General features: G+C 46.4%; 1 protein-coding gene across 1 annotated transcript in view; it reads right to left on the bottom strand.

The window, feature by feature from the left end:
* Positions 1-18,650, bottom strand: part of GALNT17 (polypeptide N-acetylgalactosaminyltransferase 17) — a 447,370-nt gene extending 428,720 nt beyond the window's left edge. Inside the window, exon 1 of the mRNA XM_060122908.1 lies at positions 18,385-18,650. Within this exon, the coding sequence (XP_059978891.1) occupies positions 18,385-18,622 (238 nt within the window). The 5' untranslated portion in view covers positions 18,623-18,650. The remainder of the gene's footprint in view (positions 1-18,384) is intronic.
* Positions 18,651-18,865: the final 215 nt, after the last annotated feature.

An 18,865-nucleotide genomic window follows, 5' to 3' on the forward strand; every position in this document is an offset into this window, starting at 1 on the left:
GGAAGATGGGTAGGTAGGAAGGAAAAAAAAACTGAAGTGAATTTTAGAACAACTTGGCAAATTAGCGAAGTTTTTAACATCATTAAAGAGCTCTTAAATATTCTTCCCTGAACTCCATTTTTATTTTGTGAATGCATTTCAGTAATTGCTCTAAAGGAAACTGTGGAACTTTGGCACAAACGTAAATGTTTGCATGATTTAAAATGCAGTGGCAGCAAAGATCATGATTTTTTTAATTGCTAATTCTTAAACTAACCTCTTCAGTTTGTCTCATCTTGAAAAATGCCAGTTCTTAACAGGCAAAGGCGTAATAAAGACAATGCATGTATTATTTAGTTGTTTATAATTGCAAACAACTTAGCCATATTTCAATACTTATCCCTAAGCCCCAACATGGAGCATAAGTAGTGTATGATTATAATCATTCCATCATTCTGTAAATAGAACACTGGGACACTGAGAAATAAGACTGCTTTCTTAAAGCCAACAGCAGAGACAGAGAAGCAGGTCTGGAGCCGGGTGGTTTTTAATTCAACCGCCTTACACCACCCAACTTATCGTTCAGTATTTGCTGACACATTAATCAAGGATGAAGAGAGATTGTCCTGTGACTCAGGGAGACTAGTGTTCCAAAACCTGCCTAACTGAATTAGTCAGGATGATTAACACTAGCTGTCGTAACAGATAAGCTCCAAGATCTCAATGGCTTAACACAAATGTCCAATGCACAGAGATATCAAGAGAGAGCTGGGGAGGATGGGATGATACTCTGTTCCACACAGTCATTCAGGGACTGAGGATCCTTCCATCTTGTATGCCACCAACAGGTAGACTCCAAGGCTACCACAGGAAGGTAAGGAGGGAAGGCATGTACGACCCCACAGGATATTTTGTGGGCCAGGTCTGACAGTGGCAGACATCACTTCCTCCCATCTTCCAATGCCCAGAACTCAATCACATGCCCCCCACCTAACTGCGGGGAGCCTGAAGATTCACTCTGTGCCCAAGAGGAAGAGACAATCTCCTGGTGAACATGGCATTGACTCTGCCACCCCAACTAGAGACAAAGGTAGTTCTAGGCTGCCTGATATCAGCTCCTCTAACCCAGACCCTGATCTGGTATAAATGATTCCATTAGAAAGATTGCCCCCACCCTTCTAGGAACTCCAAATGAAAGTTCTACACTGCACACGTCCACCCAGGTCTGTGGCCTAGATCAAGATGGTGAACAGGAAAGAGAAGAAGGGTGCATTGGGCCAAAGGGCGTACCTTCTAGACATGAGGGAACCACATCAGTCATCTGCATCAGCTTCATGTTGACACACAGCTTTGAACCCCCCCGCCCCTCCCCCCACACACAACTCTTGGGCCTGGGCCCTTAGCCGCATGGTGTGGCTCCTACTCAAGGCTTGGTATCCAGTAAAATATGACCATCAGAAGATTACACTGCATCTTGCCCAATTAAAGCCACCATGATACCCATAAGATGAAGATTCAATGGTAGGGAGGACACAGGGCAAAAGCCAAGAACAAAGCCTGCCTGAGGCCTGCTGAGAGTTGCCCAAATGAAGAAGAAATTAACAATGCACACTTGTTAGCACTCTTGTTGTGCTAATTCCCTTGCAAATACAAGCAAAACCTTTCAATTAACTTAATAGCAATTTCACTTTTCTCACATTTTGTTCTAATTATGGGCGTGATCTAAAGCTCACACAGCATAATTTAGAGCTCTAGAATTAACAGCTTTACAACTTTACACATCAGTAGCTGCTAAACCTAAGGGAAGAAGCAAGGTTCCCTGCTGCCCTCCTGTCACCGCACTCCCACGCCCACCCCTCTGCAATCCCTGGACCGGCCACCAACACCAATTGGGACTGAGTCCCATGCCCAGAAGTCAGCAAATGCCAACTTCACAAAGGAAGACACAGAAAGGCAGCTGGTGGGTGTCTCTGGACAACTGATTTCTCTGAGTTTCAGCTTCCTCAACTGCAAAATGGGTATAATAGTGTACACAGGTCTGATATAGAATTAAGCAACACAAAACACTGGATATGCACTAGATGCCAATAAAAATACTGCATATGACACACTACAGTACGCCTGCGTATTTACAAAGTCCATATATTGTGTTTCATCAAATCTAAGATGCCTTCAATTGCAAGTGGCACCATTTTTATGCACCAAGAAACGGGGGAAGTGCTGCCAATTAAACTATGACACATCACTGATCATCAAATGAATCTCAATTTCAGAGATGTTAAAGTGTGCACCTTAGCATTGAAGAAATATGGTTACACATGGTGGTGTCAACTTATGAGACGACTTCAGGTCAAATCCAAGTTAACCAGAATGCCCACGGACTTAGTATTCTAGTTCACTGAATTTCCAGAGAACAAAGAGTCTTGCTTCATTTTAATATTTGCTGAGAAGGTATTGGGGGTGGAGAGAGGATGGCAGACACCACAGATTCACAATGCAAACACCATTCCTTCTCTCCTTCTCTTTGGCCTCCACCACACTTACTTTCTCTGAAAAGCCACTGTTGTCTTAAAGCAACGTTAGTCGTGTGACCATTGTCTGGACATAAGCCTACCAGGAAGACTTCTGGAAAAGATTTTCTTTCCTGATTAAACAATAGGAGATGTGGCCAGTGGTACAGTACTTCCTACCTTGTACAATGATGCAATGACTGCAACTACCACAGCCATCTTGTAACCATGAGAAAAAAACAAGGAAATATAATGAACTATGACATTATAATGTCATCATGATGACTTCATGGTTCTAAACCAATACTGGTGACCACTACTTCTGCACTTGCTAAGTGAGAACAAGTTACTTTCTGATGAATTAACTCCTAAATGACATGGAGAAGGATTTTAAAATATACACAGGAATACTACTCAGGCGTAAAAAAGAATCAAATTTTGTCCTTTGCAGCAACATGGATGGACTTGGAGGATATAAGCCTTAGTAAAATAAGTCAGACAGAGAAAGACAAATACTGTATGATATCATTTATATGCAGAATCTAAAAAATAAAACAAACAAGCAAATATAACAAAGAAAAAAAAACAGTCACAAATATAGAGAACTGAGTGGTTACCAGTGGGGAGACAGAATGGGAGAGGGGCAAGATAGGGTTAGGAGATTAAGAAGTACAAACTATTACATGTAAAATAAATAAACTACAGGGATATATTGTACAACACATGGCATATAGCCAACGTTTTATAATAACTATAACTGGAGTATAACCTTTAAAAATTATGAATTCTTATGTTATACACCTGTTAACTTATATAATATTGTACATCAACTGTTACTCAATAAAAAATAAATAAATAATAATAATTTTTAAATGAATAAAACCTATTCTCTTGCAAACTGTTACCATGTAAATGATTCATTCTAAAGAAAGGCACAGATAAACAACAGCTAAAAGGGACTACCCTAGTGGCACGGTGGTTAACAATTCACCTGCTAATGCAGGGGACAGGGGCTCGAGCCCTGGTCCAGGAAGATCCCACATGCTGCAGAGGAACAGGGCCCATGTGCCACAACTACTGAGCCTGTGCTCTAGAGCCCACGAGCTACAAGTACTGAGCCCGCACACCACAACTACTGAAGCCCATGTGCCTAGAGCCCATGCTCTGAAACAAGAGAAGCCACCACAATGAGAAGCCTGCACACCACAACAAAGAGTAGCCCCGGCTCACTGCAACTAGAGAAAGCCCACATGCAGCAACGAAGACCCAACGAAGCCAAAAATAAATAAATCAATAAATAATTTTTAAAAAAACAGCTAAGGGCTTCCCTGGTGGCGCAGTGGTTGAGAGTCCGCCTGCTGGTGCAGGCGACACGGATTCGTGCCCCGGTCCGGGAAGATCCCACATGCCACGGAGCGGCTAGGCCCGTGAGCCATGGCCGCTGAACCTGCACGTCCGGAGCCTGTGCTCCACAGTGGGAGAGGCCACAACAGTAAGAGGCCCACGTACCACAAAAAAAAAACAGCTAAAAGCAGACCCAGAGGGCAGAGAGCAGAAGCAAGAAGAACTGCAATCCTGCAGTCTGAGGAATGAAAACCAAATTTACAGAAAGACAGACAAAATGAAAAGCAAAGCACTATGTACCAGATGAAGGAACAAGACAGAACCCCAGAAAAACAACTAAATGAAGTGGAGACAGGTAACCTTCCAGAAAAAGAATTCAGAATAATGATACTGAATTTGATCCAGGACCTCAGAAAACGAATGGAGGCAAAGATTGAGAAGATGCAAGAAATGTTTAATAAAGACCTAGAAGAATTAAAGAACAAACAGAGATGAATAATACAGTAACTGAAATGAAAAAACACTAAAAGGAATCAACAGGAGAATAACTGAGGCAGAAGAATGAATAAGTGACCTAGAAGACAGAATGGTTGAATTCACTGCCACAGAACAGAATAAAGAAAAAAGAATGAGAAGAAATGAAGACAGCCTAAGAAACCTCTGGAACAACATTAAATGCACCAACATTCACATTATAGGGGTCCCCGAAGGAGAAGAGAGAGAGAAAGGACCCGAGAAAATATCTGAAGAGATTATAGTCGAAAACTTCCCTAACATGGGAAAGGAAATAGCCACCCAAGTCCAAGAAGCGCAGAGAGTCTCAGGCAGGATAAAGCCAAGGAGAAACACACTGAGACATATAGTAATCAAACTGACAAAAATTAAAGATAAAGAAAAATTATTGGAGATATGGGGATATATGTATATGTATAGCTGAGTCACTTTGTTATAAAACAGAAACTAACACACCATTGTAAAGCAATTACACTGCAATAAAGGTGTTTAAAAAAGAAAAAAAATTATTAAAAGCAACAAGGGAAAAATGACAAATAACATACAAGGGAACTCTTATAAGGTTAACAGCTGATTTCTCCACAGAAACTCTACAAGCCAGAAGAGAGTGGCATGACATATTTAAAGTGACAAAAGGGAAGAAGCTACAACCAAGATTATTCTACCCAGCAAAAATGTCATTCAGATTCGACAGAGAAATCAAAAGCTTTACAGACAAGACAAAGCTAAGAGAATTCAGCAACAGCAAACCAGCTCTAGAGCAAATGCTAAAGGAACTTCTCTAAGTGGGAAACACAAGAGAAGAAAAGGACCTACAAGAACAAACCCAAAACAATTAAGAAAACGGTAATAGGAACAAACATATTGATAATTACCTTAAATGTGAATGGATTAAATGCTCCAACCAAAAGACACAGGCTCACTGAATGGATACAAAAACAAGACCCATATATATGCTGTCTACAAGAGACCCACTTCAGACCTAGGGACACATACAGACTGAAAGTGAGGGGATGGAAAAAGATATTCCATGCAGATGGAAATCAAAAGAAAGCTGGAGTAGCAATACTCATATCAGACAAAATAGACTTTAAAATAAAGAATGTTACAAGAGTCAAGGAAGGACACTACATAATGATCAAGGGATCAATCCGAAAAGAAGATGTAACAATTATAAATATATATGCACCCAACATAGGAGCACCTCAATACATAAGGCAAATGCTAACAGCTATAAAAGAGGAAATTGACAGTAACACAATAATCGTGGGGGACTTTAACACCTCACTTACACCAACGGACAGATCATCTAGACAGAAAATGAATAAGGAAACACAAGCTTTAAATGACACAATAGACCAGATAGATTTAATTGATATTTATAGGACATTCCATCCCAAAACAGCAGATTACACTTTCTTCTCCAGTGCACACAGAACATTCTCCAGGATAGATCACATCTTGGGTCACAAATCAAGGCTTAGTAAATTTAAGAAAATAGAAATCATATCAAGCATCTTTTCTGACCACAATGCTCTGAGATTAGAAATAAATTACAGGGGAAAAAACGTAAAAAACACAGACACATGGAAACTAAACAATACGTTACTAAATAACCAAGAGATCACTGAGGAAATCAAAAAATACCTAGAGACAAATGACAATGAACACATGATGATCCAAAACCTATGGGATGCAGCAAAAGCAGTTTTAAGAGGGAAGTTTACAGCAATACAATCGTACCTCAAGAAAAAAGAAACATCTCAAATAAACAACCTAACCTTACACCTAAAGGAACTAGAAAAAGAAGAACAAACAAAACCCAAAGTCCGCAGAAGCAAAGAAATCATAAAGATCAGAGCAGAAATAAATGAAATAGAAACAAAGAAAACTATAGTAAAGATTAATAAAACTAAAAGCTGGTTCTTTGAGAAGATAAACAAAATTGATAAACCTTTAGCCAGACTCATCAAGAAAAAGAGGGAGAGGACTCAAATCAATAAAATTAGAAATGAAAAAGAAGTTACAACAGACACCGCAGATATACAAAGCATCCTAAGAGACTACTACAAGCAACTATATTCCAATAAAAATGGACAACCTGGAAGAAATGGCCAAATTCTTAGAAAGGTAGATCTTCCAAGACTGAACCAGGAAGAAATAGAAAATATGAACCAACCAATCACAAGTAATGAAATTGAAACTAATTAAAAATCTTCCAACAAACAAAAGTCCAGGACCAGATGGCTTCAGAGGTGAACTGTATCAAACATTTAGAGAACAGCTAACACCCATCCTTCTCAAACTCTAACAGAAAACTGTAGAGGAAGGAACACTCCCAAACTCATTCAATGAGGCCACCATAACCCTGATACCAAAACCAGACAAAGATACTACAAAAAAAGAAAATTACAGACCAATATCACTGATGAATATAAATGCAAAAGTCCTCAACAAAATCCTAGCAGACAGAATCCAACAACACATTAAAAGGATCATACACCATGACCAAGTGGGATTTATCCCAAGGATGCAACGATTCTTCAAAATATGCAAATCAATCAATGTGATACACCATATTAACAAATTGAAGGAGAAAAACCATATGATTATCTCAGTAGATGCAGAAAAAGCTTTTGACAAAATTCAACATCCATTTATGATAAATACTCTCTAGAAAGTGGGCACAGAGGGAATCTACCTCAACATAATAAAGGCCATATATGACAAACCCACAGCAAACATCATACTCAATGGTGAAAAACTGAAAGTATTTCCTCTAAGATCAGGAACAAGACAAGGATGTCCACTCTCACCACTTTATTCAACATAGTTTTGGAAGTCCTAGCCACAGCAATCAGAGAAGAAAAAGAAATAAAAGGAATACAAATTGGAAAAGAAGAAGTAAAATTGTCACTGTTTGCAGATGACATGATACTATATATAGATAATCCTAAAGATGCCACCAGAAAACTACTAGAGCTAATCAATGGATTTGGTAAAGTTGCAGGGTACAAAATTAATGCACAGAAATCTCTTGCATTCCTATACACTAACAATGAAAGATCAGAAAGAGAAATTAAGGTAACAGTCCCATTCACCATTGCAACAAAAAGAATAAAATACCTAGGAATAAACCTAACTAAGGAGGTAAAAGACCTGTACTCAGACAACTATAAGACACTGATGAAAGAAATCAAAGATGACACAAACAGTTTGAGAGATATAACATGTTCTTGGATTGGAAGAATGAATACTGTGAAAATGACTATACTACCCAAAGCAATCTACAGATTCAATGCAATCCCTATCAAATTACCAATGGCATTTTTTATAAAACTAGAACAAAAAATCTTAAAATTTGTATGGAGACACAAAAGACCCCGAATAGCCAAAGCAATCTTGAGGAAAACAACAGAGCTGGAGGAATCAGACTCCCTGACTTCAGACTATACTACAAAGCTACAGTAATCAAGACAATATGGTACTGGCACAAAAGCAGAAATATAGATCAATGGAACAGGACAGAAAGCCCAGAGATAAACCCACACACCTATGGTCAACTAATCTATGACAAAGGAGGCAAGGATATACAATGGAGAAAAGACAGTCTCTTCAATAAGTGGTGCTGGGAAAACTGGACAGCTACATGTAAAAGAATGAAATTAGAACACTCCCTAACACCATACACAAAAAGAAACTCAAAATGGATTAGAGACCTAAATGTAAGACCGGACACTATAAAACTCTTAGAGGAAAACATAGGAAGAACACTCTTTGAAATAAATCACAGCAAGATCTTTTGTGATCCACCTCTTAGTGTAATGGAAATAAAAACAAAAGTAAACAAATGTGACTTAATGAAACTTAAAAGCTTTTGCACAGCAAAGGAAACTATAAACAAGATGAAAAGACAATCCTCAGAATGGGAGAGAATATTTGCAAACGAATCAACAGACAAAGGATTAATCTCCAAAATGCATAAACAGCTCATGCAGCTCAATATTAAAAAAACAAACAACCCAATCAAAAAATGGGCAGAAGACCTAAATAGACATTTCTCCAAAGAAGGTACACAAATGGCCAAGAGGCACATGAAAAGCTGCTCAACATCACTAATTATTAGAGAAATGCAAATCAAAACTACAATGAGGCATCACCTCACACCAGTTAGAATGGGCATCATCAGAAAATCTACAAACAACAAATGCTGGAGAGGGTGTGGAGAAAAGGGAACCCTCTTGCACTGTTGGTGGGAATGTAAATTGATGCAGCCACTATGGAGAACAGTAGGGAGGTTCCTTAAAAAACTAAAAATAGAATTACCATATGACCCAGCAATCCCACTACTGGGCGTATACCCAGAGAAAACCATCATTCAAAAGACACATGCGCCCTAATGTTCACTGCAGCACTATTTACAATAGCCAGGACATGGAAGCAACCTAAATGTCCATCAACAGACGAATGGATAAAGAAGATGTGGTACATATATACAATGGAATATTACTCAGCCATAAAAAGGAATGAAATTGGGTCATTTGTAGAGACGTGGATGGATCTAGAGACTGTCAGACAGAGTGAAGTAAGTCAGAAAGAGAAAAACAAATACTGTATATTAACACATATATGTGGAACCTAGAGAAATAGTACAGATGAACCGGTTAGCAGGGCAGAAATTGAGACACAGATGTAGAGAACAAATGTATGGACACCAAGGGGGGAAAGTGTGTGTGGGGGGGGTGAATTGGGTGATTGGGATTGACACATATCACTAATATGTATAAAATAGATAATTAATACGAACCTACTGTATAAAAAATAAATAAAATAAAATTCAAAAAAAATAAAAGCAGGCCCATACAGAGTACAATCAGAGCCCAGAAGAAGGAACAATTAATTCCAAAAGAGTGGCAGGGAAGGTTTCAGGGAATAAACAGCTTCTGAATTGGTCTTGGAGAATGCATGAGATTTTAATAGGATGGGGTGGGTGGAAGGGGGTATTATTCAAAATCTGAGAGTTAAAAGACGCTAAAGTCACGTCGCTTTTATTTATACACTTTGGTCCCTAGAAATACAGAGAACTAGAACCCGGTCTCCTGACTGTTCCTCACACTCTTTCTACCAGGGAGGTACAGCGCCTAACAAGCCACGTGTAACCACAAGACACCCCTCAGTAAACACTAATCACACGATTAGCCATCGTGTTGGAGGCAGGGATGGTAGGAGGCTCTTCTGGAACCTTGCTCCCTATTAACTGTCAGCACGCTCGTTTGTTGGCGTGTGGCTGTGGCCGCCTGTAATTACGGCCGCGGTTTATTACTCATGCATGGCAAGGCTGAGGCTCTGCAGTTAGCCATGACAGGGACATTATTAAAAGGGAAAACTTCTCTATCAGTGGCTAAACCAATTGTCATCCACATGTCAAGCAGTCTAAAGACCTGCGAGGGGTAATAACGAAGGCAGAGGAAGGTCTTTCAACCAAGTGAGTCTTGCATCTTTTTTTTAAGTGCTACCCTGCATTCGGAAATGCTTTCCCTGCTGAGGGAGATCTTGTCCCCGCTGTCAAAGGTCACCCTGCGGGGAGCTGGCTCCCCTGATCTTCTGAGTTCCATCCTCTGGTCCCCTCAGCAGAGGAAGCAGGTCCTACCCTGCAACATGGCACTCCAGCTGGATCCATGAAATGCAAGAGGACCCAGATGCCTGGTGGTGGTCTCAGAAGGCAGACTATGGGGACTGTGGCTGCAACAGCCACAGTTGGGATAAAGCCTGCAGGCAGTGGGCTGCTGCCACGGCAGCTGGAGTGGACAGGCTTCTGTGTCATCTGAGAGCAGCAGCGGGGGACGGGCGGGAGGAGACAGGTTTGCAGCAGAGAACTCCTCCCATCCATCACCACCTCCCGCAGAATCCCTCCAGCCCAGCCCACTTCCTCTGGCTCAGGAAGGAATGGGGGACAGAAAGGGAGACCTATCATCAGGTGCTAGACAAGCTCAGGGTCAAGCTAAGACTGCAGGGTGTGCATCATAAGGGCACCAACCCCCGCCACGCTGGGTCTTTCCTTGGGACTCAGCCGATCCAGGACTAGGGGGTCACGGGGTGGATAGAGGAGAGGACAGGGGTGGACAGAGGTGAGGACCCTGGAGGAGCTGGTAAAAGAACTCCCGACAGGCTCGCCATGGGAGGGGCTGTCCAGGCTGGATGTGGAAGGATGGAGCCACAGGGAGGGAGAGAAAGGGGCATGGCTGGGGGCTGAGTACACCTCAGTGAAGTTGGGGGTCCGGTGGGGAGCACCCAGGTCAGAGTGCTGAGGGCTGATTCAGATTTCCCAAAGGGAGCAACTCCAGATGCTGACTCTTAGCTGAGGATGTGGCCAAGGAGGGGTTCTGAGGTGAGGGGCACCTGGCATCACTGAGGATTGGAGGGCTGGTTGAGCCCTGAACCAGAGGCATGGCTGGCTCAGCAACGCCAGCATCTTCCACCCACTACTGGATTCTAACCCACTTTCCCGCCTATTCGCGCACACACTAAACCCCAACGCAGCGTCAGTCCCCTTACATCAGTGCAGTGACCTGTCACCCAACGGCTCCCCACGTCTACAGAACTACATCCAAACCAGCCTGAGACTGAAGCCTGGCTGGGTCCAGCCTTCACTTAGTCCTCTCAACAAGTTCCACTTGTTCCTGTGTCCTCACACACATCTCTGCCTCTACCCATCCCCCTTGCCAGTTGCCCTGCAGATTCCCAGTCCTGGGCCCTGACCATCTTCTATGATTTGCTTCCACATCAGGTCCCCAGGTGGTATCACTGCCTGGGTCCTCTGTTCCAGGTGTTAAAACTTCTGAGTTCCGTCGTTCTTGTTCAACAGACGTTGGTCAAGAACCTCCTGTTTGCCAGGTCAAGTCTCAGCACCCCCATACTCATTTAATATTCCTCTGAGATCTAACATATACCTGGTAAAACTACAAACGCATCCTTCCAACTGGACCACAGATGTCTAAGTACGTGTGGCATCTGCATCTCTCTGTATCCTGGCATCTAGCCTACACCCAGCAGTGAGGAAGTGCTCACAAACACATGGAAATGACCAACGTTTCTGTGATGGGATTTGACATGCGGAGGCTACCATTTCTTCTCCCCAGCCTCAGGAGTGATCAGCCAAAGAGACCATCATTACAAGCAGAAGACGGAGAGGAAGAAAGGAGAAGGAGGAAGGCAACAGAATTCAGCCTCAGACAAACGCACGGAAGAGAGAAGGATCCCACGTTAATTCAGAGTCTAAGCAACTTTGAGGGAAAAGGACGCCCCCCGCCCCGTCTTGAGATTTACATCTCAGGTAACAACGACCACACACTGCCTCGATGTAGCACAACTGTTCATGCATTCATTCCCGAAATGTCTGCTGAGCACCTACTCTGGGCCAGGGCAGTTCTCAGCATCAGAGAGACGACGTGGGGCGAGCAAGCAAGATCCCTTCCTTCAAAGAGTGAGCATTCTCCCAGCCGCCACGCATCAGGCCCCGTGGCTCACGCGGTACATCTTGAATCCCAATTCATCCTGACTCACAGCGACCCCATTTCACAGCTGAGAGGTGGGGAGGCTGGCCCAAGGTCACACAGCTAATAAGTGACAGAACCAGAAATCAAACCTAGTCTGCCTGCCACCCAAGAGGACACCCTTTCTTCCAATATTCTATTCTTTTTTTTTTTTTTTTGTCTGCATTGGGTCTTCATTGCTGCACCGGGATTTCTCTAGTTGTGATGAGCACGGGCTACTCTTCATTGCGGTGCACAGGCTTCTCATTGCGGTGGCTTCTCTTGTTGCGGAGCACAGGCTCTAGGCGCACAGGCTTCAGTAGTTGTGGCACGTGGGCTCAGTAGTTGTGGTACATGGGCTCTAGAGTACAGGTTCAGTAGTTGTGGCGCACGGGCTTAGTTGCTCCACGGCATGTGGGATCTTCCTGGACCAGGGCTCGAACCCGTGTCCCCTGCATTGGCAGGCGGATTCTTAACCACTGTGCCACCAGGGAAGTCCCAATATTCTATTCTTAAAGGCTCAGAGGTTTCTGATCTTAGGTGTTTCTTCACTCAACTTGGGCTTCACTGCACCCACATTCCACCTCCCTGTTGTCACTCTTAGCTCTAATTACAGAGCCTTCTTCCCGTCCACAAAGGACACTCCCGATTTGGCAACAGCCAAGGTCAGGGTGTTGGAGTTCTTCCTCGAGAATGACATTGGTGGCCTCTCCCCACTACCTCTGGGCCGGGCAGGCGGCAGGTGCCCCCGCTGGCAGGGTGCCTGTCACACACACTGGCCAACACAGATGCGCCTGTATCTGAGGGTTTTCCAAGAACTGGGCTCCCCATCTCTCCAGGATCCACCAGATGTGATCAGTCCATCGGAGGTAAAAGAAGTGAGCGTCCCTCTGGCGCCCAGGCTCTGGCTCTGCTGACCAGGCTTCCACACACCTGAGCCCCTGCCGGTCACCAGGCCCTGAGGAAGGTCTGCACGCAACACCTAAGGCTCGCACTGCCCTGGTTTCCTTCTGATGCTCACTCCAAGGAGGGATTTTAATACAAACATACACCCTCTGCTCTCTTCCCCTTTACCTCCTTCCCATTGGAAACGCTGGTACATTCCGGCTCAATAGTCTATATAAGCATATGTATATTCCAGGGAAGAGGAAACAGCTCAGGGCCAGCTCTGGCATCCAGGAAGAGATGCTTTCAACACACGATCCCTCTCCTTCTGGCGCCAACTGGGAGGCCCACAGAGCACATCTCTGCCTCTGTCCCTCTGCACCAACTCACTCTCCCTGCCTGGTGGGCGTGGCTGATGAGGCAGGCTGGGTGGGCTGCACGTGGGTTGTTTGGGAACGTGCTGGTTTTCTGCAACTCCGACTCCAGCTTCATCTGCCTGTGTGGCTTGGAGGCAGGACTGGGCTGGGTAGTTTTGACTTCTCTCCATGCCCGCAAAGATATTCAATTTCTTCGAGCAACCCTACTTCTATTCAATATCCTTCTGAAAACTAAATTTGGAACCTAACCTCAATCGACTGCATTTCCTCTTATGACAGCGGGGCCCGGGGTTTACTGGACGAAGCAGCCACACGTGCCCCTGTGTTTCACCGCACGGGGGTGCAGATGAGGGACGGGGTCACCAGCCAGAGCTTGGGGCTTGCATGGGGCACAGGACCTCCACCCTGCCTGCCCTATCAAGGGGATGCTGGACCTGGGAAAGGTACCGGGATATTCAGGAATCTTGACTCTGCCCCTCGCTGGCTGTGTCATCCTGGCTAAGTGACACAGTATCTCTGTGTCTCACTTTTCTCAGCTCTAAAATGAGAGAAACCAGTAACTTCCTCAGAACGTGACAGACAGCCAAAAGCCCTGTACAGAGTTACACGGGAATTCTAACAAGAAATCTATCCCTGTGTCCATTTTCCTTATGCCAGTACAAAACCACCATTTAAAAAAAAAAAATTTAACATGGTATTATTTTCTTCTGTATAATCGTTTTGGATTTTCCAAAATTTCCACAATAAAACATGAATTAATTTCATTCTAGAGAGAGAAAGGAACATAAAACCATCATGTGATAAAATCACACATTCAAAGGAAACATACTGAGATGTGCTGGTCCCTAACCTGGGAACTGCTTCACTTCCAGGGTCCTCCCAAGGATCTGATGCTCTTTAGTCAGGATCTGGTGAAGGACCAGAGCAGCCTCAAGATGGCACAGGCAAGATGGCGGGGACAGGATGGTACAGGCAAGATGGCGGGGACAGGATGGCACAGGCAAGATGGCGGGGACAGGATGGCACAGGCAAGATGGCGGAGACAGGATGGCACAGGCAAGATGGCGGGGACAGGATGGCACAGGCAAGATGGCGGGGACAGGATGGTACAGGCAAGATGGCGGAGACAGGATGGTACAGGCAAGATGGCTACCTCACACTCAGTCCCCCCAGCTAAGTCTTCCCAACTCATTCCCCTCACCACATCCACCCAACCCAATCCAGCCTTTACAATGTCAAGGTTATTTCCTCTGTGGTTATCATTTACCTCCTAAAACTAGCTCCCATCCGATTAATCAACCAATACACCTTTGGTGCCCACATTATGTACAAGGTGCTGTGACACATGCTGAAGGATGGAGGTGGTATTAAATAACCGAATAATGGTTCGAGACCTTAAAAAGCCTGCAGTCCAGTTCTGCACTCAAAAGATAAAGCCATCGAGGCACAAAAGTCAAAGCCATGGGTGCAAATGGACACAGACAAGAAAGCTTCAAGCACCCTGGAGCAGGGACAGCTCAGACCGTGTGGCTTCGCACCACTGCCCACCCCCAGGTGGTGACCTTGAGCCAAGCTTTAAAGGATGGATGGATGCAGAAAGGAGGCGGGGAGAGCAAACCAGGACAGCTAGCACTTCTCAAAGACGGGGGCTGAAGCGTGGAGGCTACATCGTAAGACAAATGCAGGGTTATTTCAGCAAGTAGATCAGTCTTGCTCGAAGAGGCCGAGGCACTGGGCCAGGGCAGGAACATGGGGGGGTGGGGGGGCGGGCGGCGGGCCTGACTGTCAGCCTCCAGGCTTGACCACGGTTCCTTAGGAAACACAAAACCACCGGAAGGTCTTGGGCCCTTTGGAAGCGGTGCTTTCCACGCAGACAGCTGGAAACACAGAAAGGAGGGGCGGCAGGGCCCTGGGTTAAAGGGTCCTGCAGCAACAGTGAGGGGGCAGCAGACGCGGCCTCACGGAAACAATTGAGGAGCAGGTGCAAGAGAGTCTGGAGGGACAAAAATGAACTCATCTCTGTGTACTTTCCCCTCCATACCAGCTTTTCCACTTTCCCTTTCAAGTGTCCTTTTCAGCCTATATTAAGAAAAACAAAACCATAAAAACGTGTAACTGATTTTCAAAAGGCAGGCACCAAGAGTCTTAGCGGAGAGGCCAGTTCTGAGGAAGTCTGGGTCATCCCTGGCCCCCCCCAGCCCAGGGGCCCCTCTCAGGACACCCAAGGAAACGTCCCAGGAGTGAGAGAACACTGGAGATGGCTGTGCTGTGTCCCTCCTGCTTGAATTTCATAAGGGTCCACTGGAAAGGTCTGAGAAATCGGAGGCATCATTAAAATACCAGCTCCCACTTGGTACCCAAGGGGCTGGACCCAAGTGGCTCTGTTCCTCCTATGTGCCCAGTGCCGGGCTCTCTCGAGCCCTCCATTAATTCCTGAGGAATAAAGAGCACCAAGGTCAAGGTTACCTTCTCCTCCTTCAGTAGCAAGAGGTGGAGACAGGCTGCAGAGCCAGTGGACACGGGAATCCAGGTCCCATCTCCCAGGCACTCTCCTCCCCTGGCACTCTCCCGCCACAGCAGGAGACCCCGGCAGGCCTACAGTATCAACAGGTGGGGCACGCTTTACCCAAAACTAGCACAGGCAGAGGATGGAGCGCTGGGGGGTGGGGTGGAGATCAGGAGGGTCGTTACAAATGACACTGGTCAGCCAGGAAGAGAACAGCTACCTTAGTTACAGCCTGAATTCCCAGCTTGCCCAGGAAAAGTTCTCAACCCAGCCTTCCTCAGAGACTGCAGGTAAAGAAAACTCATCTTCCCACCCCACCACACCCAACCCAACCCAACCCAACCCAAGCAGTCCCAAGTGGAGGACATCCCCAAACCCCCAGGGAATCGCTTACCAGGCAGGGGAGTATACAAGGAAAGAAGCCGAACCCCAGCCCATCTGAAGCAAACTCACAGCTTCCCAGAAGTCCCCACCCCCACTCCAACCAACAGGCAAATGGATTTTCCTCTTTACTCCGCCTGGCATAGGCAGTAGAGGGCACTGGGCCATGGTCCAGGCCACAAGCTTGTCGGAGATGCAAAGTCTCGGGTCCCCACCCAGATCTACTTAATCTGAGATTCTTCGGTTGGGCCTAGAAATCTGCATCTTAACAGGCCCTCCACGTGACTCTGACACACGCCAAAGGTTGAGACACGCCAGTGCAGCAGCTGAGAACCTCAATCCTGGCACCAGACTGTCCAAGTTCAATTCCCAGCTCTGTCATCCCCTAGCTGGGTGGCTGTGAGCAAGCTACTTAGGGGGAAGTATCAGCACCCATCTCCTAGGGTTGCTGGAAAGACTTAACGAGTCCCTGCGTCTTAGTGGCACTTAGTAAATACCCTTTGGAATTTTATCATTCTTATTTGGGGCACTGGGTGGGTGGGGGTATATCATATTTCATTTCCTAATTGAAACGACTTGTGTCCCTGGGTACAGCCTGACACTTGAGGGAACCAGCTATCTTGCACTCTCTCTTTTGGGTCTTATGGATTGGTCTACGGCACAGATCTGTGTAAAATAATAAGGCCCATCCCATAAGCATCTAATTCCTCCAGAGATGAACTGTGGGCTTTTGTTTCATTCTGTGCCTTGGTTCTCCAACACTCAGGAGAAGAGCTCCCACAAGAACCCCACAGGGGACACCTACAGCCAGGCCACACCTACAGCTGGGCCCCGCTATCTACAAGGGGTCAGTGGGATTGCAGCGTCCCACTGCAGATACAAGTTCAAGGTATCCCCCGGATACTTGCTGAATGATATCAAGAAAACCAAGGGGTCCTTTCAGAGGGTGCTTGGAAATCTGACCCCCTCCCACCAGGAAGGACCCAGAAGGGAGCGCTGGAAAGCAGAAAGAAGACAATATGGTGACACCCTCCTCCCTGCCTGCCACTGGACTGGTCTCTTGCTCTAAATGCAGGTAGGACAGTAGATGAGTCAGGTCTTACTAATGCAGAACCTTTTTGTGATCAAAATGAATACTCCTTATAACTAGGAGGAGACAGTAGATAGAAATTGTCAGGAACACAGGCTCTTTGGTCAACCAGACATGGGGTTCTGACTCCGGAGTCTACCACTTACTAGCAGCAGGACATCAGGCAACTTAGGTAACCCCTCCAAGCCTCCTTTTCTTATTTCTGTTATGGGGAAAGGAAAGAACCACCCTGGACTGATGTGACCACTCAGCGAGATAACGCACTTGGAACAGTCTTGGCACTGTGTCTGACACAATCACAATTCCACCACTAATTATTATCATTATCTTTATGACTATCAGTAGCTCCGGAATTACCATGAGGACATGAGTTAGAAGCTCAGGAAGGGAGGTGGCAGCCTTGACTCTGACTTGGATACCAGTCACATGGACCCTGGAGAGCTGTCCATACTCAAGTGGGTAATACTCTGACCTTGGGGGCAGCAAATGTCCAATGAGCCATCAGTTCCTGGACCAGATGTGACCAGGGTATATTAAAAGTCTCCCTCTTCTCCCGAAGCGCTGAGAACATTTTATATGGGACAGACTCTGACAACTATCACTGATTGGATGGTACACCTCTCTTTGCTACACTCTAAAAACCTGCTTCCCCAACCCACCTCAAACTTTAACAATTGCCCTCGGGCAGCTCTCTCGGGAGAATCCGAGCGTGTCCTTAATAGCAGGCTCACCAAGGCAGCTGCGGGAAGGGAGGAGTCCTCACTGCTAGCCTGCAGCCCGCCTCCTAGACAGATAACATTCCTCCAACCTACTACCGAAGCGCGTTAGCGCCAGACCTGAGGCCTTGACTGTTGCAGACATTTAAGCAGGCCAATGTCCCTCCCCTGTCCGACCCCACCAAACGCTAAGCTGTAAGAGCTCTTTCCTCCCTTAAGTCGCCTGCGCCTCCAGTCCCATTTGGCCGCACGTCTACTTTCCGCACTTGGGCCGGAGCGGCCAGGTAATCATTCCTGCACGCGGAGACCGGGAGCCAGCTGTGCTGACGTGTTTCCACGACAAAAGAAAACTTACAGCTGGAGAACAGAAAAGAAACGGGTAATTCTTTCCAGGAGCCCTGGCCTCCTGGCCGAGACTGGGCAGGAAGAGTAAAAGGGCGCGGGGGAGCCAGGAGGTGCTTGCCTCCCGCACCGCGCGCAGGGCCGCTGGGGGAAACCCGGTGCCCGGCCCGCCCGCGCCGAGCCCCGCGGGCAACCGCGCGCGTCCTTACCATTCAGTTGCCGGTAAACAATGTCCTCGAGCAGCGAGAGGCGCTTCAGGACCGCATCCTGTATGGGGCTGGCGCTCTGCGCGCTGAGGTTGGCCGCCTCGGCGCGCGGCCGAATCTCGTGGAAGGCGTCTCCGCTGCGCACAGAGATGGGCCGACACTTGGCCAGGAAGAGCACGAAGCCGGCCACCGCGATCAAGTTCAACACCAACAGCACTTTGACTCTTCTCAGTGAAGCCATCAAACACGCCCGGTCGGCCCTCGCCCCGGACCCGCGCCCCCTCGGGCTCCGGCGAGGCGCGGGGCAGCCGGGGGCCGTGCGAGCCTCGCGCTCCGGACGTCTGGCGAGGATCCCAGCCGCTCCCGGCCCCACGGCACGGCGGCTAGGGCAGCGGAGACGGTTGGGAGGTCCGGGCGGTCGCGGGGAGAGCTCACACCGAAGCTTGGCTCACACCGAAGGCTTCGGTCTGCAGAAGTGCTCCCA

The sequence above is a fragment of the Lagenorhynchus albirostris genome, chromosome 15 (assembly GCF_949774975.1).
Source record: "Lagenorhynchus albirostris chromosome 15, mLagAlb1.1, whole genome shotgun sequence".
Classification (NCBI taxonomy): Eukaryota; Metazoa; Chordata; class Mammalia; order Artiodactyla; family Delphinidae; genus Lagenorhynchus; species Lagenorhynchus albirostris.